This window comes from Blennius ocellaris (genome assembly GCF_963422515.1).
Source record: "Blennius ocellaris genome assembly, chromosome: 15".
Taxonomy (NCBI): Eukaryota; Metazoa; Chordata; class Actinopteri; order Blenniiformes; family Blenniidae; genus Blennius; species Blennius ocellaris.
Genome location: NC_137664.1, coordinates 9,364,352 through 9,390,536, shown reverse-complemented (window position 1 = coordinate 9,390,536; position 26,185 = coordinate 9,364,352). Strand labels below are relative to the sequence as shown.

Below are 26,185 nucleotides of genomic sequence, written 5' to 3'. Positions count from 1 at the left end.
CAAACACAAGAGGCTCATAGAAATCTGTCTGAGAGGAGTAACAGCAGGAGGCTCAGGCTTGTAAGCAGCAGTCCAGCCTGTCAGTTTCTGCAGCTTCATCCAACAATATGCTCCAAGTGAAATCAATTTTAGTTTGCCTTCTCGGACTGCAAACACATATCTGATTACTTACTGCGACTCAAAAACTGTGACTCTTCACTTAATAGCATATACACAAGTGAATGGACCAGCCTGCGCACACTGAAGCAATTAAACCCACACGTGAAGCTCTTTTTAGGCATAAACCCAACGTTTAACCAGCTACATTGACAGCAATAGGGTAAATGCAGCTTAGGTTGTGGATGTCAGATATAAATATCAGTGTCTTTAGTTGGTACAAGCTCTGCTATTTTCATCACCTGCTTGTTACTTTGCCCATCTGTTGACAGGCGATGAGATTGTGAGATACAGTTAGGTTTAAAAAAAAAATAAAAAAATCTTTTTGGCTTAAAACTTCTGCCTGAGACATTTTAAAATGATTCCAATGAGACTCAGAGATGATGTTATGTGGAGAATGGAGAGAGTGTTGGTGGGTCATTATCCTCCCCAAAACCATAGTTAAAATAGTAGTTTAACGAATGATAGTGGAAAAAGTATTAATTCAATAAAAAACAGAGGATGAACTTGATTTCAGATTGCAAATAAATAAACTGTTGCACTGAAGTCAATTTACAACACATTATTTCTAAAACAGGTCATTCAGAGCTCATTAAAGCTTTGGTCATCGATCTGATGCTGTTTCAGCCAATAATTACTGTTTCTTCAGCCTCAGTGAAAGAACCTCCATATATCGTCTATACCTGAGATAGACGATATCAGGAGGCACAGTGGACAGATGACAAGTCCACCACAGTGACATAAGAGACACCAGTTTACATCATAAGGAAAGAAAGTGGGAGTATCCTGAGAAGAAAACCCTCACAGGCACAAGGAGAAGATGCAAAACCTGAAGAGAAAAGTGTAGCATGGACCTGAATATTTTCTGTCCCTTATATATACGCGGTATATGTCCATTGTGGAATAAGAAAAAAGAAAAGAAAAGAAAAAAAAAGGTCAAGGGGAATGAATATTTTTTCAAGTCACTGTAAATCATTCTCACTGCTTGTTCTCGACACAACATCTGGGCATAAGTTTTTTTTCTAGTGTTGTATCCAACAGCTATCATGTGATTCGTCAGGATTATTATCATTAATGTCAACATGTCATCCACAATATCTTTTTTCTCCATCTCCTCACAGGCATTCTTAAATCCTGTGAGTCTCTCGTGAAGAATAAAACACCCTGGCCAAAAGTAATTTCGCAAATGTTCATGCAGGGAGTGGGTTCACCTGAAGTCTGGCGAGCTAGAGTAACAGTCTTTTTCCAGTTGCACATGGAATGGAAATATACAAATGTGTGTACAAAATCCTTATGAGTATAATTTACAGAAATTTGAAAATATACAAATGTTGTACTAAAACACTCAACACGCAATAAAAAATTTTATTTTACGGGCAAAAAATGGCAAAAAATATACAAATCAAGTGATAAACAGCTAAATAATAAGCATAATTTTTTTCTGAATTTAATCACTATTTGGCCAGCATTTGGCATTATCATACTGAAGGTCATGCTCAAGGTCATGCTATTGTACCAAATATCGGTATAGCTGTAATTATGTGAAACTTGAATGAATTATGAATCATGAATTAATCAAACCAGTGCTAATAATATGCACAACAGCTCTCAACAACTCTCTCTCATGTAATCTTACCCAAATATCCGAAATGTTTAATTTTGCATTCTGAATTTGCTCAATTATCAAAGTATAAATAATGTAAAATGAATTGAGCAGTAATGAATCAAGAAAAAAAAATAAAATGCAGAAATAATTCAGTGGGTAAATCACCAAATACAATAGAAACCATTAAACTGTCTTAAACAGTGCCAGACAGATTTGATTGATATGGTAAGTGTAATTTTGAAAACAGTAACCCAAGAAGAGTTCAAATCTTTCATCCCTGTTGGAAAAACTACGTATTCGATTACTTGAAATAATGGGGTGAACCGGGCCTGAACCCACTTCATGTAGTTTAGAATACAAATAAACCTGCAATAAATTATCTGTGATAAATCATCACACAGGCTTTAAACAAGATCTGGAACAGAGCAACAATATGTAGTAAGGCCCGTTGTACGACTCCTTGGCAGGCACTATATCAATCAAACACTATCCATAGGATCTGTGAGATAACAATCGGAGGCACGCCTGCAGTGATCTCTTTGCAGGCAGAGGAACGAGGTGATGTCCTGTCATTTTCTAGTCGGAATACCTGCCACTGCGACTGAGTTCCCTGATGCAGAGACATGTTATTTCAGACCAAAGGGAGTTTAAGTGTATCTGCAGTTTTATGCAAACATTTTTGCTTTTTCAGAGATGCTACGTTAGACTGTACAGTCAATCATTAAAGCCTCCAAAGAGACACATTTCAGGAAGCTCAAAGCTCAAGTTATGATTCTTTTTAAGTATGAAACATGTAGTGTGCAATAGGTTAAATGAGCTTGTTTCAGTGCCAAAACAATTATTGTGAAATCCTATAAAACTAAAGGATAAATACTAAAGGGCACGTAGTACTTGGCATAGGGATAGAAATAAGCCTTAAGAGGTGTTTATATAGCAAAATTGACAATGCACAGAATAACTTACCGGTACTCATGTCTCTCGAAGTCTTTACTCATCCTTATTGAAGAAGAAAAGCAACCTTGTTAAAGTCAGAGAGCTTTATGGATCTGTTACGTTCTTGTAAAACCTAAAAATACACTTTGTAAGGACATACGGCTGAACAGACAGCTGTGGGACAATATGTACTAGTGCTGTAAAGTGTTTTCATCATAAATACTGTGAATTCTTTTGAAACATAACTGTGACTTAATCATTAAACAGGATCACGTCATAAACCTATGTAATACCAAGAAACGAACACACACGCTATATTTACTCATTCTGCGCTCAAGACAGAAGACTAATTTATGCATCTCTGAAGTCTTTTTATAGCCACCTCAGCCAAACTCTCCCTTCCACTATTGCTACACTTTTAAAACTGGAGCACAGCTGCAGGAGACACGATGACTATAGCTTGTAAAATAGACAAAGACAATCCTGCTCATCCTCACCCGCTATTTCACAGTGTAATCAGTCAGCAGATATGGTCCAGCTGAACTTTACAATACAGCTAGTCCTAAATCATAAGAAAAAAAAAAAAAAAAACCTGCCTGTGTTATGGTTCAGTTGAGTCCAATGTGTAGTGTGTTACCAATCACTGAATAATTTATATTGCTTTGACACCTCTCTGGAAACTTTAACCAGAGTGTTTCTAAGCCACTCCACAATTCAATTCCAATTCGACTTCATTTATATAGCGCCAAAACCAACACAGTGATCTCAAGGCACTCTTCCAAACCCCCCCCCCCCAAAAAAAAACAGGTACTTTTATTGAAAGAAAGAAAACAGTAAATTTATCCAGGGCCATACATTAAACTGGGTGCAAGAGGACAAGTCCACTCCTCAAACAGCTTCGACCACAATACACATCCACCCAAGTCTTCATGCCACACACTGTAGTCATATTTGTTTGGATGCCAGTTTCCTCGTGCTTTCTACACTTTAAATTATTATTCCATAAGCAATAAGAAGCAAAATCTCTTCTCATGCTACTTTTCATCAACTGGGAATCAACTATTGTAACTGTTACATTTATGATTTTATAGTTTATTTAATCTCCATGAGACTTTACAATAAATTCGGTTCCAAAATGCATTCTAAAAACAACTAATAGTTCCACCCCTCCAGTTATTTCATTTCATCATGACTTATAAACTAAATGGAAAATTTTAAGCAGAAGAAAACAAATCCCTTGCTGTTGCACTCCCTCCAAAGCGCACTGGTAGACAATGCTGTGTTGAGGCCAATGAGAACAACAGGGAAAATAAGGCATCTTAAAACAGAATGCGTGTAGTTTTACTTTCTAAAAATCAAGGACTTGAAGATGAATAAAAAACAAAAAACACAGTGTACCCTAGAATACAGAGTATCTAACACTGATATGTGATAACTTTTAGTTTGGTTATAATATGTGAAATACTTCGGAAGGTCACTGCATGGATTGAATGAAAGAAATCTGGCTCCATGGTGTACTTATTTTATCACGGGTCAAATGTATTACCAGATTAAAAATATCATGAAGGATATCTGATGAAGGACTTGAATATGAAATGCTTATGCCAGTGGCATAAATATGCTGAAAACTATGTGGACATATAGAGAGCGAACATGCTCAACGACATCACTATGAAAGTTTGTGTATGTGACGTCTGTCGTGTGTAGGAGACTTCTTCTTCTGGTGAGTATGAATACTCACAGGGAAGTAAATGCAGTTAATGGTTTTCAAGATAATTTCTCGACTTCCTTGGTCATGAAGAATATTTGTGCTTTGTTTTTAGTGCTCTGTTTCATACAGCACTGAGATTTATAGGTTTAATAAAAGCTTCTTAGTTTTTTTCAGAACAAACACAAGCCAGAGCATTAATTTTGTTTATCACAACAAACCCTAAAACATACTATAATATCAGAGCTTACATAGTATATTTACTGTGGATTTACTGAGAATACCGATCATTGTGAGCTGTTTAATTCATAGCAATGCTGCGCTCAAGGTTTTTCTGCTAGGTGATTGAATATTCTTTCTGTGTGTGGGTTTTCTCCAGTTACTCTTATTCCTATCCTCAATCAAAAGCTATTCATGTTTGGTTAATTGAAATCTATCAGCTCGATGTGAAGAGATGGAGGGAAAGACAAATGGACTTTCTTTAAAACCATATAAAATACAAATTTAATCTTCCTGTTTCTATATATATATTAGTGATGATATCTGTAATTCATGCTATCTACAACTGGCCATATGTACACATTGTCATACTTTAACTTGATTGTATTTCATAGAAATATTAACTAAATATAAATAAAAGGTATTTCAAGAAAACTGTTTTTGTATTGATTTCTCCACTTTTGAAAACATTGTTTTAATAATAAATTTTGTTTGCGCAGGGCTGCCCAGTGGTGTGGTGATTAGCATACTTTTTTCATATAAGGCTTTCAGGTTTGAACTCGAGGTTGAGCGTTTGCATGTTTTTCATGTGCCTGGATAAACTTTCTGCAGGTACCAGTTTCCTTCCTCAATCCATAAACATGTGAAAATGTGACAAAATGTATCGGCCAAGAGGTCACAGATGCAACCTTCATTGGTTTGAAAGGTAGTGGTAAATCTTACTGGCAGCCTATTGCTTCCAGTAAGATGAGGTTAAGGTGAATTATAAATAGGCTGGGGTTAAAAGCAGAGAACCAAGAACGTTAACAAAGGAAGGAAAAACTTGCCTTCAAATGAAACCAGAATACAAAAAGCAGAAGTCCTGATGCTTCTGTTTATTCATAAATAAAGACCAGTTTTCAAGCAATCGCAGGACATTTTAAATTGATGTCTCAGAGTGCAAGAAGACAAGGGGAAAAAAAAAAACATTTTACCCTTCCACACAGGAGAACATCCATTTTTCTGTTTCTTATACCGGTACCTGATTCTGCCCTCAATCCTCCCTCAGGGGAAGCCGTAGAGGACACAGTCGAGTGGATTATGTGCCACGAACCTATACTGCTGATTCACTTTTTTTTTTTTTTTTCTGGTGGGTCACATCAGTTTCTGGCTAAGGCCTGGCTGAACAGTGACCTTCACAAGAAGTCAGGGTGGTGAGCTTAAACAACCTAAAACACACTTTATTCATTTTTGGTTTTTTCCACCTTTGCTGTTATATAGGCATTTAGAAATCTGTCAAGCCGGAGGTCAAATGGTATTCAACTTCATTTAATGAATATTCATGAATGGAAACACAGGTCGGTGCCAGTCGATGCCGAACCAACCTGAACGTTTCCTTCAAGTTAAACCTGCAATAATGACATTGTGAAATCCATTAAAACACTCACTATAGCTGCCAGCTCTGCTGACTGTCGCAGGGCCACGGGCATAAAAGCAGTTACTGTTCTGTTGGATTATTCATACTCTGTATATACAGTACATGTAGCCAAAGGAAAATAAAGTCTTTGGAGTGACACGAGGTCGCTGGCTCCTTCGGGCTGTGGGATACCAGCTGAAATCATTGTTTTTTTATGCGATTCAACACTGCATGCTGCTCCTGCGGCAGCCGCATACGATCTTCTACAAATACCACTACACCTGCACATACCTGACATTCACACAGTACACTCTGTTACCACCTCAGCTACTACAAGACAGAGAAAGTCCTCAGGAAACAGAGCTTGCAGGAACTTGTTAAGTCCAGTGAGAGTTAATTGACTTTTCCATCCATCAATGTAGACCTTATTAGACATGCAGTCACCGTTTGGGAGCCGAAGGAAATTGTCTCTAAACTTAGTGTACGCTGTAGGAATACCAATGGCCGAGCTCGTTTTCTGTGAGTGATAAATTTCACCGTGCTCTGGTGAAAAATGCCTGTGCCTGAACAATACTGTCCCACCAAAATAAAAATGCCAGGAGTAAGAGTGGAGCCACTGTCTAGCATCAGATGTCACATTTGCATGCAGACATAATGCGGCGCTTTGATTTAAATTCTGCGTCTGCACCCATCAAATGATGTTTTTCTTAATGCTATATACAAGGAGGTCCACTTTATTGTTCCCTCCCCACAGACTATTAAACACAATGTGGGTGTGATGTGGCTCACAGGAAACTTAAGACTTACATAATGTTCTCTCGTCTGTGTTTGTCACTGTCAAAAGGAACCAGAGAGTCCGTGTTTTGATCAAAACAGCAGTAAGAAGACACGATCTCACTGAATGAATAATTACGGAATCGCTGTGGCATTTTATTTACTCCCATCAAATGCCAAGGGCAAACAGTTTCCATCTCAAGGAGAGAAAACAAAGGACTTTCAGTGCACTATTGGACTGTTGCATTATTGATATGATGCAGTTCTAATAAAGTCGGCTACTTTTCATTCTGTTTAAGCTCAGTTGTAGCCGCCTCATGCTTTGAATATCAATCATCGAGCTTGTAGGACTTTTTATGTCCCGAATCATAATCTTCGAATTAAACTTTAATACATCTTTCATGTCTTAATACACAAAATTGTTTCAACATATTCAGCCACAATATCCCTCATTCATTCATAACGTTCCATCCTGTACTTCACTGGCATACAGATACAAAACTAAGTGGTTCAAATTACAATAATCATACCATTTCACCCGCTGGATGAATGTTGTCTTTGTGTATGGCTCAGGCAGATGAAATCTGAGTGTGTGTGTCTGTGTGTGTTGGAGAATGTGAGCGTGCGTACATGCATGCTTGTGCATGCATACATCTCCATGGACGAGTAAAGGCAGGCAGTTGGCATGTTGACGCTAAGCCTGCACGTGCTGTGCCCAACGCATGCTTTCGTTGACCTTTCACCTCCATCTGACTCCCATTCTTCAGATTCCTGACGTTGCTCTGAGAGGTTTGGCCCGATTGTACAGGACACAACACAGGCCTCCTGCACTGACAACGATTATTATAATGCAGTCTTTGAAGATATCCTATCGACGAAACGTATTAATTCCTATGTAGCGCAGCAAAGGAAAGCAAACTATGTTTTTATGTGCCGATTCAGAACAGTATGTGACACACCGAACACCAATATCATAAACTTCTGCAGCCCATTATGGGTTTCACTGGAAAGTGTATATTACACCGGTACTTGCAGACATGGTGCATGAATTCAGGAATTCAACCTTACCTGCACCATAAAAAGTTCACACGCTCACAAGGAATGCTGGTGCACAGTGCATGCACGAATGCACAACATAAACAAACACCAATGACATTACGTAGTTAAATATAGTGATTTATTGTTGTTATTATGTAATTATTTTAATTTTAGATTCCACATTAGGCTTGTTCCTATTGTGAAGAATTGTCTTCACAATAGGTCTTGAATTCAGACTATATCGTCTCTCCAGATATATATTCATCCATGTTCTATACTACTTCATCCTGTGCAGGGTTGCGGGGCCCCCGGGGACGATCCCAGCTCACTTTGGGTGAAGGCAAGTTTCACCCTGAACAGGTTGTCTATCCATCATGGAGCAAACTGAGAGAGACACACGACCACACACACTCACACTCGAACTCACCTCGGGGCAATTTAGGTTCACCGACTAACGTCACATATATGTTTATGGACTGTTGGACAAACCTGCAGTACCTTGAGGAGACCCACGCACACGAGGAGAACATGCAAACTCACACAAAGAAAGGCCCGACCAGTATTTGAAACAATGAAGGAAATATTCGTCGAATATGAGACTTTCAATCCTCTACTCTGAGTTATGAATTGCCAGTCGCATCATGAAGAGGTGGCTCACCTGAGACGTGCTAAAATTTATGTGGGATTAAATCCTGGCTTATGCAACAATTATTGTGTCATAGTACTGACAAGTCATAAGTGGCAGTGCACAAACACTTTATCCTTTAATTGTTAAGTAATCGTCTTCCGCTGTTAAATAATAATACCATTTAAAGTCAAGATATGTCATTTGTCAACTTTGGGAACATTTCCAGTGCAATTTTCTTTTTGAAACAGGTCATTCAAATACAATACAAACCTCCAACAAATTTAAAACCTTTTGTTTTTTTTGTAGTTTATTGTTTGTCAAAGATTAAATCCTATAACATGACTGTTCTTTTATATGAAAGAAAGAAGAGTTTTGACTTCTGACTTCTCGTGCTGCTGCTCATGAACAAAACTACAGTTTGTGTCAAAAAGCGACGCACCTAAAATCAATAGCAAATGAAATATTTGAAATGCTGAAATAAAACATAATTTTGGTTGAAGTCAAGAATGAGTTAAACATGAGGCTGAGTCGCCGTATATGTTTCCACGGCAACAGAGAAGGACAGATGTTCTTGTTCCCAGTGAACAGGCAGCAATTAAGCTAATGTGGCAGGTAATAAATAAAGACTTCCCAGCACGTGAGAGAATGAATTAGTTGCTGAGCTAAAAACGGCTTTGCACTTCTGCACTGTGTCACTTGTGACATGACATGGGAAGATATCATTTTCTCGGTTCAAGTTAAAGATGCGTTTCAGTGTCTACACTCGTGTGTCTCTGTTTGTGTGCTTGCTCTGATCTTGAACTTTAGTTTCAGAGGCTTTAACTCCTTTTTGTCCCACCTGTGATTCTACTTTTGGGATTTTGTAACTCTGGACTTGTTGCCTTGTATACTGCGGGTTTGATTTTTTTGCGCTTCTCAGTGCTACCCTGCTTTGGGGGTCATTTAAATTTGAGGATTTCAATTCCACTGCACTGTACCTGACCCACTTTGTATAAAAATGTCTACATGCTGCAATAACAAGCAGTTTTAGGTGCATACAATTTATCATGGCTGTGTTTTCAGATGTAGGGCGAAAATGAAAACTTAGAGGAATGGAGTGTTCTACAGGTGTTGCCACAGTTTCTGAGACATTAACAAATAGTGTTTCCGCATGCATAAATATAAATAGCAAGATATTTGAAGTAAACAAAGTGTTTCTCTGTCATTTTCTCGAAACAACTATGAAAAACTGCTTCACTGCACTCGCAACAGTCCAAGACGTAAAGCAAAACCGTTCCTGGTTCTAATATAGAAGAGTGTCTCCCTGTTTCTGGACAGTGGCCCACCTTCAGGTCTGGAGATTTAACCTTCACAGATTTCTGTTGCTGCTGCTGCTGCTGATGTGGCTTGGGTTTGGCCGAGCTCAGTGGGCTGGGAAATCAGCCAGACAAAGACGTGTGGGTAGATGAACAGAATAAAGATTTCAATTGTGCTCAACCGTTTTTGTTTTTTTTTTCCTCTGGAAAAAGAGGGTCTTGTTTGGGTGGAATAGGTTTCAGGGAGGATGTGGTCCTTTGTGTATTTGTGCAAACAGAGAAAAGACTTTGAGATGACTGACTTCTACAGAAAAAGGGGGGCCAATTCAAGATAAATGACCAATGAAACAGACGGAAAAATTATTAAAACAGTGTGAAGTGAAACACAGATAAGAGCAATGATCTACTTTTCGAATAAGCGGTCATAGACATATCCTGTCTTCACGCTTTTCTTAGTGAGCAATGAGTTACAGCCAACAGCAACTAACTCTTGGCTGTAGCTTTGTATTTAACATAAAACAGGACAAACGCAGACAGATTATATCAAATCTCCAGTAAGTTTGCTTGAAACACATGTTTTTGGATTGTGGGAGTAAGGCAGAGTACTTTCATTTAATTTCCTTCTCAGATGCATTTTCAAAGAATGAAACAAAAAAAAATGGCTTAAAATATTTCACTTTGTGTTCACACTTGAATTCAGTTATAAACATTCATATATAAATATTGGGAAATATTAACTATTCTATTGTATAATTTTTTTTGTGCACTAATAGCACTTCTATCTTTTTTTTTTGGTATGTTTAGGTGTCCTCTGACATGTCCTGACATTGAGTCCCAACAGACTGAACAAATTTGAAAAAACAAAACAAAAACAGAAACACCCAATGAGAATGAATTCTAAATTTGCGTCGATTCCAGATATTACTTCAGCCAAGACAGCCTGCATCTATTTGTACTTAATAAAGTGAACCTTGTGGAAAGATATATATTTTTTAATGTACTCTGCTTTGTATTAAATATCCTAAATGTGGTTGACTACCTCTTTGTTCAGTCTACACGTCCTCAGAGAGACGGGCTGCCTGGTTACAGTAACGTTAGAGATGGCGTGATTGTCTGTGCTCGTCACCGCCTCCTTTCTCTTTCAGGACAGCTTTGTGTGTCGTCTCAACACTTTTCTTTGACTTCAACTCAGTCAAAACAGCCTGATATGTTTTCATCAGATTTCCTTGTCACACTCAGCTGTACAGAGAAAGATGTTTCCGTTAAAGTGGCCCTACGCGTTCAGTGCAACTTAAGAAAACACACTAAGATAAAACTGAACAGAGAACAAATCAGCAAATGCAATGCATGTACAGCTTGCAGGGGAAAACACTACCAAAAAAGAACATACAGAAAGAAATACAGAAACTCCATGGGGCACCCTGGACAGGTCACAGATCCCTCACACACCGCAGAAGAATATGGAATCTCCATGCAGAAAGGCCTAAAAGCCCTAACAATTTTGAATCAGGTACATTCTCACTGTGAGGCACCACATGACTGTGTGCACATATACTGTAAACACTTCCATTGTAGTCTGCCTGACTTTCAGTACTTGCTTGTGCTTTCACACTCTAAGGTGATTTGTCACATTGCTCATGTTTTGACAATGTTGAGCTGCAATGTGCTGACCTCTCATAATTTGATGTGATTAGGAGAACACATGCCTTTGCTGATTATTTCAGCAACATGGGTTGAATTAAAGATTCATAAACACAAACAAATACAGTGGCAAAGCCTCTTGTCAGCAAGTTATTCAGATCAAGTTTTACAGAGAAGTTCAATATGAGCTGTATGATCATCAAGTTTTATGAGTTTTTTTTTTTTTTTTATCTTCCATCTTTTTATCTCTACTGCAGACTATTGTTGATGCTGGAGTGCCAGCAATTCTACTACTACAACCATCAATCTATAAAATCCTCATTCCAATTTTATCTTCCTTACAGTTTGGAAATCAGCAGATTGTGGCAGGAATTTGTTTGAAGGTACAGATAGTTTCTCTTGCAGCATGAAGAGAAAACAGATCAAATCTGTGACGATTTCCTTTCATTTAGTGTAGCTGTAACTTGTAGCTGCGGTCACACGGGGGATGTGCGGGGTCGTAAGACAGCGGTCGTGAAATTGTTAGGCGATGATCTGAGGTTGTCTGTGGTCACACATCTGCGACCACACCTCGTACTTCATGACACAAGACCACAGATTTTAAGCAATGATCAAAGATTAATGCCACATTTGCCTTTTTTGTTGTCCTAGTCCTAGACTGCCAAATGTGCACAGTGTATTTTTTGCCCCTCTTTGTAAGAATAGTGGTGTAGTGGTTACCTTCAAATATGCAAGATTGAGAAACACTTTAGTTGTTGAAGTCAACTTAGAGCTGCGTAAATGCATGTCAACACTCCGGGAGGGTTGCTAGTCCAGTATCTACATGTGGTACGACAGTCATTATGTGTATGTGACATCGTTGTTTAACAAATAAAGTGGATGAATCTTTTTGTCAGATTTCCAGTCTTACCAAGGCTTTGGTCTCTTCTTCATCTTTGTAGTAGCAGAGCTGATCTCCTCTGAGCACAAACCAGCGACTGTGCCATGTCTTGACAAACCCCCCTTGCTTCCTGAGCCACCCACACCTGATGACATGTGGCCTCTGAACCTCAGTGCTGGTCTGTCCGCCGCTGTGCTGAGGGCTGCTCACACACTGCTCGTCCATTACAGCAACTCCAGTCTGCAAACAAGCACAACAGTTTGAATAGTTTTGATTGGTGGGATCTGAAACCAACAGAGGAAGAATAAAGCTTCTGTGAAGCAGCCGCATCAAACTAATCTTAGTTCAGAGGCCCCATAGAGCCCAGTTTGATTTTAACCAGTAAAATGTTGGCATATTGCCTCTTAAACACAAATTACTAGACATATCTTTACTTCCCTTTGTTTTAATGCAAATAGGATAGGGTACATTTTGAAAACAAAGTCTAAAAAAGTTCCGTAACCCTTGTTTATGCTCATGCTACATGACTGATCTCTCAATTCTGATATCGGTGTTTCAATATGTTCACATTAAAACAGTGCAATCCCTAGTGAATACATCCTAAACAACAGTTTTATTGGAACATTAACATAAACCCACTAAACATCTTCCAAACAACCAGCATTACAGGCTACCAATGGAATGAAATGGTAAATTCTTTGGTTCGTTTGTTTTTGTCATCTGGATTAACCGTTTTCTCAGCTTTTCTCCACATGAGCCGCAGATAGCGGCGCTTGAAGCAGTCAGACAGAGTTCAATTCTGCAAGGAGACAAAGTGGAAATGTGGGAGGAAGAATTCATGAGGCAGATAACAAGTTCGCAGAACGAACCTCAAATCTTTTTAATCTTTTCTCTTGTGGCACCCACCTACATGAGCTGGCCTGGCAGGCTCGCTCTTGTCTCAGTGTCATATTTCATCTCGGTGTCTGCAGTCCCCCATGCTTTTAAAGGTTTTATGTGACAGGACCTTTTATTCTCAAAAATTGGGTATCGAATCAGGATGCAAGAGTCTAGGGCAAGTTTGTTTCTTTTAGGTTAAGGAAACTAGTATATAACAAAAATATTTTTGGTTTTGGCATATTTGTTTTGTTTGTTTTGGTTTGGTGGGGAAAACGTCATACATGTTAATAAATGCGATAAGTAGAGATAATGCACATACTAAATGGTGAATCATCTTACCATATAATTGTTGCCATGTTTTCAAATACACACCAACAAACTTGTCGTAAATATTGTTGTGCATCGTTCCTCTCGTTACGTTTGGACTTGCCACGTTTGCTCTGGCTTAAACGAATTAGACTACCATTCAGTTAATGGGGTGAGCTAATCCAGCTAAATGCAATCAGTTGACTGTGAGGAATGAGCAGATGGGGGACATTAATGTCATATATCAGCTACAGTAGAGCTTTTTACAGGCAAACGCCCTGCTGCTTTAAATTCCTCTGACCAATGTCAACAGCTTTACGATTAACTAATATTTCTAGCAGGTTTGGAAAATATGACCTGAACTCCATTTCCACCTTTCTTCAACCTCTTGTAAGCATAAATGTCACCGACCATGAAAATCTGATTCAGATAATTCACCTAAAGTCTGAGATTAACAGAAGCTGAAGGTCAGAGACCATTATGTTTTATGACATGCTGCTTAATGAGTACAGTATATATCGATTATAAGAAAGCAGTAGCCTACATGGTTTTGATAAGCAACCTGCTCTGCATTGGTCAAAGTCATGTATTTCTTTGCATATTTTGACTGATAATTGTAATTCATATAATAATTTTCCAACACAGTAAAAGATACACTCACAATAATTACCTTTGTGCATTGGAAAATTAAAGCTACAAAGCTTCCACTCCTAAAATAACAGCTAAACGGTTTACATTTGAAAAATAAAAGTCCAGTGATAGACATAAACATAGGCATCTGCATTAAAGTGATTATGGTACAGACAATAACATAAGAGTGTCTGTTTGAAAAGAGAGAATCACCAATTCCACAGATTTGACTAACATTATAAAATTGTAAGAAAAACACATCATTTGATATTTATTTTATAAACAGATGTTTAAAATAGATTAACAGTCCTATCGAATATTTTGCATGAGGGATTATCTCCAAGATATGCAAAATCCTTAAAATACTCAATCTTATTCTGCAAGGTCACACAATATAACTTTTTGGACAACAATAGAGTGTGCAGGTCTGACAATAAAACCCACTCGAGATTCATACATAATCCAGTCATAGCTTTTTTTTTCCTCCTCAACACATGGACCTCTGCGTCATTTAGTAGCATCTGTCGAAGTTGCTGCTGTCAGCTTTTATGCATGGCCATGTTATCAGTGGCTCTCAGTGTGCTTGGCTTGGTGGAAATCCAAACGGGCCCACAGGACCAGATGAGGACCAGATGCAACTCGGCAGTGGTGCAGGCACCAGTTGAGCAAGTGTAACAGAACTGCTGTGGTGAACAGAAAACTTCGGTTCTACCCAGACAGTCCAAACAAGCTTGTCACGAGTGGATGTTCATGCACAAACATGCTCGGCCGTCTGCATTCCTCTGGTAAAATAGTTGTTTTTCACTGCATTGTGGTGGCTATAACCCACCTATTATCTTTCATCCATCTCAACGTCATCTGTGCTCCCTTCGTACATGTGGGACAAACAAGTGGGCAGTGCACTTTCTGAGGGAAAAAATTCTTTCCCCGAACTCACAACTACTTTTACTTTGAATGTGTAGTAGTATCCCAGCAGACGTGAGATCCAAGTCAGCAGACATCGCCTATACAATACAAATGAACACCAACACATACTCATCAATGCATAAGTCACTCGTCAAGGGGTGAGACACACACGCGCGCACGCACATTGCTGACGTCACCTCTTGTGTTAGGACACAGCTTAATGTCATGCCGGTTGTACAGGGGAAAGTTATCAGTTAACAGCATGACCGGTCTGAGCAACAACTGAAAGTGTAAATAACCCAGGACTTCCAGACTGACAGTAGGACATCATTCTAAAATTTACACTATGGGATGTCCCGATGTGATGAATCACCATACATCAACAGAAAGCATATTCACCATTAAATCTATATAAAGTTAGTGGTTCCACAGCTCGTGCAGGGACAACATGATGAATTATGACCTTTGATTGTTATTTACCCACTAAAAAACTGTTTGCAGAAAGGGGATATTGTGTGTTTACAACAGCAATAAATAAATGAGTCTCAAATTGTAACACAATTTCCAAAGGAAAATTGGTGACAACTGTTTGACTGAGTTAAAGCCGATTCAACTTTGGGCCGTGAGCGGCTCCAGCCAAACCCCGGCGTAGGCAGTTTACCCTCTGGACAGGTCACCAGTCCAACACTGATTGACAGCCACACAACTAAAGGTAGTTTTGAGTCACTGATTAAGCACAAAGGTCTCTTTTTGTACAAAACATGCTTGATAATATCAGTAGGATTTTTTTCTTTCAAAGAACAGTGGCAGTGATGTTAAAGAAAATACAACTTAACACAAATGAAGTCTCAGTGATTAGTCGTTCCATCTGCTCGGAAAATCTTCGTCTCTGATTCATTCTCTTGAGTTTTTCTCAAGCAGTTAGGGAGCCCTTAACTACTTCACTCCTTCTATATGTGCAAAAGCTTGAATATGTTTTATCCAATAGATCATAATAATGAGCACTTTATGAGGTCATCCGGGCAAAGGAAATATACTTGTTCAGGTTACTTTACCTCGTTTTGTGAAATAATATCCAAACAAGGGCCAAAAGTAAGACAGGTGACCCGTTTTCTAAATCTAGATTTTATGTGAAGTCATTTGTTTTGCAGACACCTCTAAGATGAACCTCCCCGATGGTGCCAGATGTGGCTGTAAGCACATTTACGAAGCAGCTGCAAAGTATCTGCAAGAACACATCACTGTCTATTCAGCACTTTGAAAAAAGCCTCTCAGAGGTGTATTCTGTGTCCCTGCAAAACACCTGGGTGTACATGTGTGCGTTGTGTATGTCTTTGACAGTGTCTCATGAGGGATTATCTCCAAGATAGGCAGTGGAACTAGAAAGGTTATATTAATGTTTTGTTTTTTTCTCTCGGCATAAGCACAAGGTTATAGAAAGAAATGGTGAAAACAGAGACAAGGCTGCTGTCATATGGGGAATTTCAGGCAAAATCCTTCTAAAATAAAGTTAACCATAAAGTTATGTTTTTGAAATACAAAGATTTGGATGCAGCCCTGCATTGAGACATAAATCCTAAATATATTCTTTGAGTTTGTGTAGGACATTCAGTGTGATCTCTGGAACATTACTTTTTGATAGGCTATTTGATGGGGCATTTAACATCTAAGCCAACAATTACACGTCCAGACTGCCATCTGCGACTAAAATGTTCACACTTCATTTCATCCCACTAAACATTTAGGAGGTTTTATACCCAGATTTTCTCACAGCGAGGCTGAAAACTTCGACCACACCGACAAGTCAGCAGGAAAAACACCATAACCTTCACTCGACAGAACAACAGCTCAATGCACAGTGGATGCGGGCATGTGCACACGCACGCACGCACGCACGCACGCACGCACACACACACACACACACACACACACACACACACATACACGCACGCACGCACACACACACACACACACACACACACACACACACACACACACACACACACACACACACACACACACACACACACACACACACACACACACACACTGGTTGTGCACTCGGAAGGACACCACAAAGATAGCTACAAATCATCCCTCAGAGGTTTTGTGTCATGCACTATAATTTCTAAGCAGGGTGCAACATATCTGTGGCTTTGTGGCAGCCAAATAAAAATGGATGAATTCAAACTGTTCAAGAGTAAAACAAAAATTAAGGGAGCACCGCTTTTTGCATGAGGAGCAAAACCATTTAAACCACCATTAGTATTTATCTCCATTGAAGCATAGCGATACTACAAGCCGCAATGGATTCTAAGTTTGGTTGGCCTAAAAATGTGTTTTTCTACGTGAATCCTAAAATACTAATACTGACTGTGACTGAAGTAATGACAAATGGGCCAAAAAAAAATCCCTGAAATGAACAATATGTCACTGTTGCCTTGGATGCCATTTCAGAAGTTTTATGCACAGCCTGGGAAAATGCAACTAATAAATGCCTGAATATAGTAACAGCAATCTTTTTTGGTCAGCCATCAAGTTACTTATGTCCCATGCTTCATTTATATATCATGGCTAACCTGATACCCTTACAACATGAAGATCTGAAGCTTTGAACAGAAAGCGAGTTGGTTGAGACAGTAAAGTCTGAAATGTGATCCTGCAGACATTTTTGCCTGCACAGGACCAGTCTCACAGCATCGGGAGGTTGCTAGCTCTCGGTGCTTGCACAGACTGTTTGTTCCCCATATGGGAAACCACTGAAGCTATGAGCACACAAAAAGCCTAAGCGGCTGTTTGACACAACTTTGTTTGAGTTGAGCTGGCTTGGAGGAAAGTAGATGGAAGCCTCAGTGTGGACAGTTGCTCATCCTTTGAGAAATTAAACTTGTGCCATGTGATGGGGGTAAAGATACAACAGGCTTTGACAAAACATATAGTTTAGTTTATATTTTAGCATGACATTTTTTCTCTTATTGGAGTCGTTGCACAAACTGCCAAAAGCTTTATTCTCTACAGGAACCTTTGAGGGACCACAGGACGTGGCCGGTCATAGCAGCAGGAAGCAGCGCGGCTGAGAGAAAATTGGACTCAACAAACTTAGAACTGCCGCTTTTCCCACTATGTGGTTGCTATAAAGCTCTGCAGGCTGGAATGGTAAGTATTGGTAAACATGGTAGGCAGACAGGCAATTTCACCAGCCAACACTGACAACATCCAGCACAAGACCAGCTGCTTTCTTTCCACATATTCTGTTCTTAATTGAGCATTTTAGAACTTAAACTTTTCTGAAAAAGATTGTTATCATATTTTTTGGTGGACCAAATTCTTGAAGGCAAAACAACACTTAGCAACACACAAAAGCATCCAATCTGTCAATTTTCTACACTGCTTTATTCAACAGGCAATGTACAGTCACCTGGGTAGCCTCTAACTGAGCATTGATTTTGAATCAGGAGGAAAATCTATGGATGCACAGAGAGAAAGTGCAAACCCTACATAGAAACCCCCAAAGCTGGACACAAATTTGGAATCTTCTGGCTTTCAGGCACAAGTGCTGACCATTAAACCAATATGTGGCCTCCCAAATGAAAACAGGAGACTTAAAATTAAAGCAAAAGGTGCATTTTCCCAGGTCTGCAAATGCTAAAAACTGTCTTAAAACGTTCGCTTTTACATGTGAAAATCTTGCTTTGACATAAAATCAACATCACCCTTCAAAGTCTTAAAGTCTCAATACTTTATATTTTACGATTTTCTACTTTTCACCGGTCACTGCTCACCGGTTACTGCCAAGCTTTGATTGGACTATCACTGCTTCGGCAGGGACATAAATTCTTTTTTTTTTTTCATGTCTTTGAACACATTACCATCTGTCTTTCATCAGTCCTTTCTGCTGCATTTTCAGTAACTGTTGTGGGCCACACTGACCCTGAGGCATACCACGAATCTCACTGCCAACTTTACTTACAAGATGCAAAGGTCAATAGTGCAAATCAAAGAAAATAGCATATCTATCTATCTATCTATCTATCTATCTATCTATCTATCTATCTATCTATCTATCTATCTATGAGAAGCTGTATCATTGTTTCATTGGCTGCACGTTGCGTACGTGCTAACGTTGCTAATTGTAAAACTCACCGCAAAACATGTGAGAGAGGAAACTTGAACTTCACATAGCCAGCCAGTGCTGTCAACCCTTTAAATATCTTGAAGCAACCTTCCCCCTTAAAGTCGACACAGTAGGGCCTCCGTGACCCACATGTGTTAAAGACAAATATAACCCGCGCCTGCCAAAGCTGCTACCCCAAGAGTGGTCTGTTTCTGTTAGACTCCTGTTATACAGTTGCGGAGGTGAGAGGAGGGCACGCCGCTTGCTGTGCTGTTGCTGTGCTAATCGCTGGAGAGGATGTGAAAGAGGAAGATCTCCAGCTCAGGCGCAGATGGAACTCATACACATTAAATTAAAAAACAAAAAAACAAAAACTAATCCATGACTCTATTCAACACATGGAGTTCAGGCCAGTCAAGATTTACTGCAGGATGGGGTTATTTAGAGGTCAGAACCTGAGGAGCTACTGTTCATTATTGAGTTGAGTACATAGCCTGTGATCAGTCACTGCCCACTCAACTGAGTAACAGTGATAAACAGATGTATCAGGAAGAGGAAGTGAGCCAAGGACGTGGGGTACAGAACCGTATATCAAAAACACAGAATAAGCACTTTTTGGGCATAAAGATGTCTTTTGATCTCGTAGCTGAAATCCCCCCTTTGAAAAAAAAAATTAACTTTCCTTTATGAATCAATGTGATGACTCAATGTCTATTTTGTCTACACTCCAATTTAGAAGCCATATGTGGCCCCATCATGCTTCACAATGCAGACCCTTTGATATGATACACTCATTAGAGCTCCATGAGCATCACCACAGCCCCTCCCTCGCCTTTTTCCCACATGCCATGTGTCACAGTATGTCTGGTAACAGAGCAGCAGCCCCGCGGAGAGACGTGTGTGTGAAGACTTCACATGGACTGCTGATTCATTCTACATGTGTTTGACATGCTGTTGCAAGTGAATGAACGATACTATTGATGTGGCTTTTTTTTTTTCCAGATATACGAATACCAGGACACACAAGAGGATATTTTCCTCTCTAAATGCGATACAAGATGATATGCTTTACAAGGTGAGAAGGGCATACTGAAAATTGCACATTGTGATCATAGTCATTTTCACCTGGGATATTGTTTACCATTGCAGTTTGTGGATGATGGGAGTTGAGCTGACTCTGCATTTAACCTCCATAAATGTCACACAACTTGCTGCCCTTCGCAACAAAGAAAAGATGGCAAAAGGCCAGTTCAAGTGTGGATTAAACCCATGTGATATAATGCGCTAATTAGTGAGATTTAGGGCTACAGATGGCCAGCACTATCCCTAGTCTTTGTGGCAAGCTCAGCTAATCAGAAGTTGGCTGAAGACTCATATATTCCTGGCATATAATGAGAATGCTACAAGGCTTCACATTGCATTACTGACAGAAGCAATATTGTAGTTCTCAAAAAGTCAAGTGACTATATTTGCATTCTCTAAAGTGATCCTAAGTCCAGTTTTTGCTGTAGTTTCAATTCAAACTGGCCTCCCCTGTGTCCTGTCACAAAAAAAGATGTCACAGAGTTAGACCTGGGAACAGTCAAGCGCAGCAGCTGACACAAGGAACCTGATCCCTGGGCTTTCCAGCAGCGCAGCTTGTGTGCTGCAGACATTCCTGGCACACGGGGGTCATCATCCCTCCTTCTACCTCGGCTCATGCCCTGTTTGCTGTCACATCATCTATTTTCATTAGCCCATTAGGTGGAGGAAACACGTTGCAGACATGTCTTGTCTGTCTGTCTTACTTTATCACCATTTTGCCAGATCCGTTCCTGGTCATCCTATTTTTTTACAGTTTTTTTTAATTGATTGACATTTTCTCTTCTACTCTGTTCTTGCTACCATTTTTCTCACTGTGAATGTGTTGATGGTATTTGAAGTGTTTCAATAAGCACAATAAACTACATATAGTTTTTTGTTTTTTTTTCATTTTTAGTTTGCATGACTACCAACACGCATTTATATCTACTGCACCGGAATTAATCGAATCCTGCATGTGAAATGATCTGCTCAAACTGAGCCAGTGGCCTAAAGTCGCCAGAGTTTAAATCTCATACTTGATCCAAAAAAAAATTGATTTTTACAGCAATTCAACACTGCTTAGAACCATGTCTTGCAGTAAATTGATTGTAAATTGTGAGAACAGATGTGCAACTTTCAGTTGCACATCTGTTCTCACAAGCCGACAAAGAATCCAATATGGTTGAGATAAAGATTTCGCCTCAACTAGAGGTCATGCACTCATTACCCTTGCTGTGTGTAGTCTCAATATCACACACACACTGCTGGTGACACAACTGGATGAACATATAGCCACCACTGAGCAGAAGCAAGAACCATTCAACCAATGGTTCCCATCTTGGCATCCAGGGATGCCCCCAAGGGATCCTGATGGTGGCGTCAGTGGCGCCAGTGATCAAACGAGGGGCCCAAGGTTTTGCCTGTTCTAAGATTGTCAAAAATCATATCGGATCTTGTCAAAGAAACCGATAATAACAAGAGAATAAAGGGTAAGAACTATTTCCATAACAAGTTGATGAAGACCATCAGGAAGTAGGTGGAACAGGAAGCGTGTTCAAAAAATGATTTTCATAAAAAGGTTCACGTTCTCATGCATGAAGATAAACTAGACCGTGTGTGACAGTTTGATTAAACTGATATTAAAAACACTAAACATTAAATGCATTAAAAAGCCTTAAATGCTGTTTAATATCGAGCATGTATTTTGATTTTTACAAATACTCATTTATGCAGATTTGTTGATTTGTTGTTGATATTTTTAATATGTAACAACATCCTTCTGATTCCGGCAGACCAGGCTAACAGCATCATTTTGCTCATATTACATGCCAAAGTATGCCAAAGTATGTAAATATGAATTACTACCACTGGTACACTGTGAAAATCATTCATCACCATTCATTTTGAAAGCATGTTTGAGCAGACTCACCTTTCAAGAGAACAGCCTTGTTGAACCCTCAGCTCTGACGTGTGGTGATGCAAAACTGCTGTATCCAATCCAGTGACAGGTAATCAATCAACTTCAGAAATCCCAGGCTGAGACAAGCTGCTGCTGCTGCTGCTGCTGCTGCTGCTGCTGCACTGGCTGAGAGACTGAGTTAACTAAGGCTCAGAGGAGCTGTTAAAAAACTTTTGCCCCAACTGCTCAGTACCATCTGCATGCTGAGAAAAAAGCCTCTGCCGTGGACAGGATGACTGTCGTGGTCAGCACAGGCAGTCACACACTGGGCACCATTACAGCTGGAGTCCACCCAGACACATGCACACACCCACATGTGCTCCCACACAAACACACACACACACAGACACACACACACACACACAGAAACACACAGGGTCTCCTCCCAACGCTGTCTAAGCAGTGCAAACTGCTCCAGTCATTGAGGCTCACACTCACTCTGAGCAGGCTGTGTGTTGGTTACAGAAAGGAGGAGGAGAAGGAGGAGGGAGGAGAGAGGGAGGAGGAAAGTGTGTGTGTGCGTGTGTGTGTGTGTGTGTGTGTGTGTGTGTGTGTGTGTGTGTGTGTGTGTGTGTGTGTGTGTGTGTGAGAGAGAGAGAGAGAGAGAGAGAGAGAATGTTTGAGGAAGTCTCTCCAGACATAAGCTGTGACTCCAGGAGTGCAGATTTCTTCCCCTCTCTCTCTCTCTCTCTCTCTCTCTCTCTCTCTCTCTCTCTCTCTCTCTCTCTCTCTCTCTTTTGTCAGATTACAGACAACCAGCCAGCAGCTTTTAAACTCTCACATGCCACCTCACTCATTTCTTAAAACTCCTTAATGTGGAATTATAATCGTAAATGTCCATATTTGATCTGTGACTACTGCAGCTTACCCACCCAGCACACATCTCCTGCTTCTTAGGTGTTTTTTTTTAATGACATATACAAATGACTGCATGCACTGCAGCTCAGCAAACATTTACTTAGTCTTTCTGTCCTCACTTTGGTGCAAATCCAGCTGTATACACGCTGGAAAGTGCAACTGGTTTATTTGGGGTCGTCTTGGAAGTTTTTGTCCTTAGAGAGAGCTGCAGTGGTTCCTTTGGGAAAACATGACTCTCTGTGTAATAAAACAATAAAGGGCATTTTCTTTATGGATGTTTCGTGTGTAAATCGCCATGCTTAATGGAAAAGGAACACACACGTTTGATGATGGTGGAATTCCGAAATTCACTGTCTATGCGCAGAACTATAAAATAGTGAGATTTTTCTTAATGTGAATTCCACAATCGTTGCATTTTCTCTCTCTCCCACACACACAGGCAATTGATGACAAAAACAAAATCAAAACATGCATGAACTGCCGGAAGACTAGGGCAGATAAAGACTTGACATCCAGGTACAATTTATATTCCCACCATGTACCTTTATGCAATTTTAATGTATCCTTGGCACGTGTCAGCCTCCTCCTGGGCCTGGAGAATGTTCTCATTATGAACAAGGAAGGGACATTCCAGTCCATGTAGGAGGTAGCTGGAGTGTCAACAACAATTACTTCCACAAGATCAAATAATGTGGACAAGAATTGGTTTATTTACAGAGTCACTCTCTTATAATCAGAATTGCGGGTGATTTTAAATGTATGCAGTGTAATTGTCCCGGTGTGGAGCTGATTGACGGAGCTGATGGATTCGTTTAATTGTGATGCTTGAGTGTGTGAGGTGCTTATTGGGTTATTGAGGTGTTTGAGGGTCAAGTGAGAGGTCAGGCTAAATTTACTGTCCATCCTTTTGATCTATCAACAGACTAAGCAGGTGGGTGACCTGATCCGTCTTACGGAGCCGTGCACCGTCAAACAGTCTGTCAAATAAAAAGCAGAAACAAATAAAAGTTTATTGATCAGATTTTGTTTTTTTGATAAAGTTTGCTCCAGTGATGATGACACAAGCCAAAAAATGAACAATTTTTTTTATTGACAATGGTTGAAATAAAGTGCCCAATTTGGCAAACTAAATACCTTTTACACAATATTGTCACATATTTTCTGAAAATACTAAATGAAAATATATACTCCACTCTATCCATTACAACATCAGAGTGACTCATTGTACAAGAATCATGATTTCTGATCTCATTAAGGACATAGCAGCTCATTTCCTTTTCTTAATTGGCAGATATTTGTTTTAAGGATAAACAGAAACCCACGAAGGCAGATGGAAATAAGTCTCATGCACTACAACAATCTGACCGAGCCCTTTTTCTTTCTCTTGGCTATATTAAACTTTAAAGCTAACCTTGGTTTCTGGAAATGTACTTTTCATTAGGTGTGCAAGCACTATATCTGTATTCAATATTAGGAAATATGTTTAACTTTCAAGGCTTCTTGTTCAACGCTAACATTGCTGACTCTCATATTAAGATGAATAAGTGTCACTGGTCAGCTTGCTCAAAGTTACTTTCTTAATAAAAAGTACCCAGAACATACACTTCTTTTGTGCCAGGAGAAGCCTCACTTGATTAAATGAAAATTAAATGAAATGCTGAGAACAAACAACAGTGGGCTCCGGGCCATCTGTCCTCAGCCATCTTTCACCATGTTTTATTATATTTGCTGGTCCAGGAATGCTGAACATGAAACACTGTGACCTTGTGACGTAAGAAGTGGCCATCTGTAAACAAACTGGAGCTGCATCTTTACTCCCGTGAGATATTCTGGGAGACTGTATCTGATAGACAACTCATGAGATTTGTATGGATGAAACTTGATGGAGGAAACCTCCTCTGAACTAAATTTTTCCTCAATGGATCTGCTGTTCTCATGGCCTTTGCAGTCAGGGGTTTTGGACAGTTGCTGACTTCTGTTCAGAAAAATACAAATCTTGTGGGAATTCGGACAAACAAGAAGCTTCTGCTGGTGAACTGGGATGATACTCATTTACTTCTATTGTATGATTACAGAGCTTCAAATATAGCTGCTTCCATTGGCCTGGATGCTATGCTCCCTTGTCATTGCCCAGATCTGTGTGTCATGGCATGTAATATTGTGAACCCAAGCTATGGCTGAATATAGTGATATTCCTGATGTATCTGAAGCAAGTGTGCACATTATCCCAGTTGGTCGTTGTCTTGCAGCACAGTTCCCATTTCCAGCGTGACTCAGAAAGACAGCAAGATGAAACGGTTGTTACACAATGGCAGAAGAAGAAAGGAGAGGAAAGCACAAAAACTCTCTATTAAATATGTTAAAGCCATCATATACACATCAACTAACAAGGAGTGGGAAGGGATATTACACCAAATTTACATATAGGTACAATCATGATAATAAAAAAATAATTTGCATTTGGAGATTTTCACTCTTTGTTACAATGTTGAAAAATATTCCAATAACTCCCTTTTGCAGACCTCTGGTATTGTTTAAAGCTTGTTTATACTGCCCCCGTGTGGCAAGGAAAAGGTATTCGTGACCACACACACACACACACACACACACATACACACACACACACACACACACCGATATGTACATTATGGGCTGCTAATATTCTGTTACATTAATTGATTATGAGCAGTTATACAGTACCTTATATATTTATACACTACTGGACAATAGAGCGAGCATAAAGAGGTGTGGTTGGCTCCTAATATATTGTGCAGCAGATCAGCCCCACACATACAGTTAATGTTTATTACTTTTAGCATAAAGAAAAACAAGGGATCCTGTGGCCCTCCACAGATCTCAGATGTTAATATAATCAAGCTTGTGGGTTTACATGAAGAGAAAGGAGGATCTGAACCAGACCGCATCCACAGAGGATCTGTGCTTAGTTTCCAAACATGTTTTAAATCAACTTCTGTGCAAGTTCCTTTAAAACTGCAAGCGCTGGTGTGCTGAGAGGAAATGATGCTGCTTTGGCCAAAACACGGATTTCTCTTCTGCAAATTCCCTCTTCACTTTCAGACTAGAACAATAAACTACATACTTGTATGTAGAGGTGTGTATACGCATGATTATGAAAGCAGACCCCACCAGCTTAAAACTTAATCAGTGTATTGCATGGGGAAACAATGATTGTCAT

General features: G+C 39.6%; 1 protein-coding gene across 2 annotated transcripts in view; it reads right to left on the bottom strand.

Annotated features, from left to right (window-relative positions):
• The window catches only part of arhgap24 (Rho GTPase activating protein 24), a 65,871-nt gene extending 43,360 nt beyond the window's left edge, over positions 1–22,511 (bottom strand). For both annotated transcript variants that reach the window (XM_080510276.1, XM_080510277.1), the window contains exons 1-2: positions 22,102–22,511; positions 12,305–12,514 (exon numbers count right to left, since the gene is read on the bottom strand). In XM_080510276.1, coding sequence (XP_080366402.1) covers positions 12,305–12,499 — 195 coding nt within the window. In that variant the 5' untranslated portion in view covers positions 12,500–12,514; positions 22,102–22,511. The remainder of the gene's footprint in view (positions 1–12,304; positions 12,515–22,101) is intronic.
• Between the last annotated feature and the right edge of the window lie 3,674 nt (positions 22,512–26,185).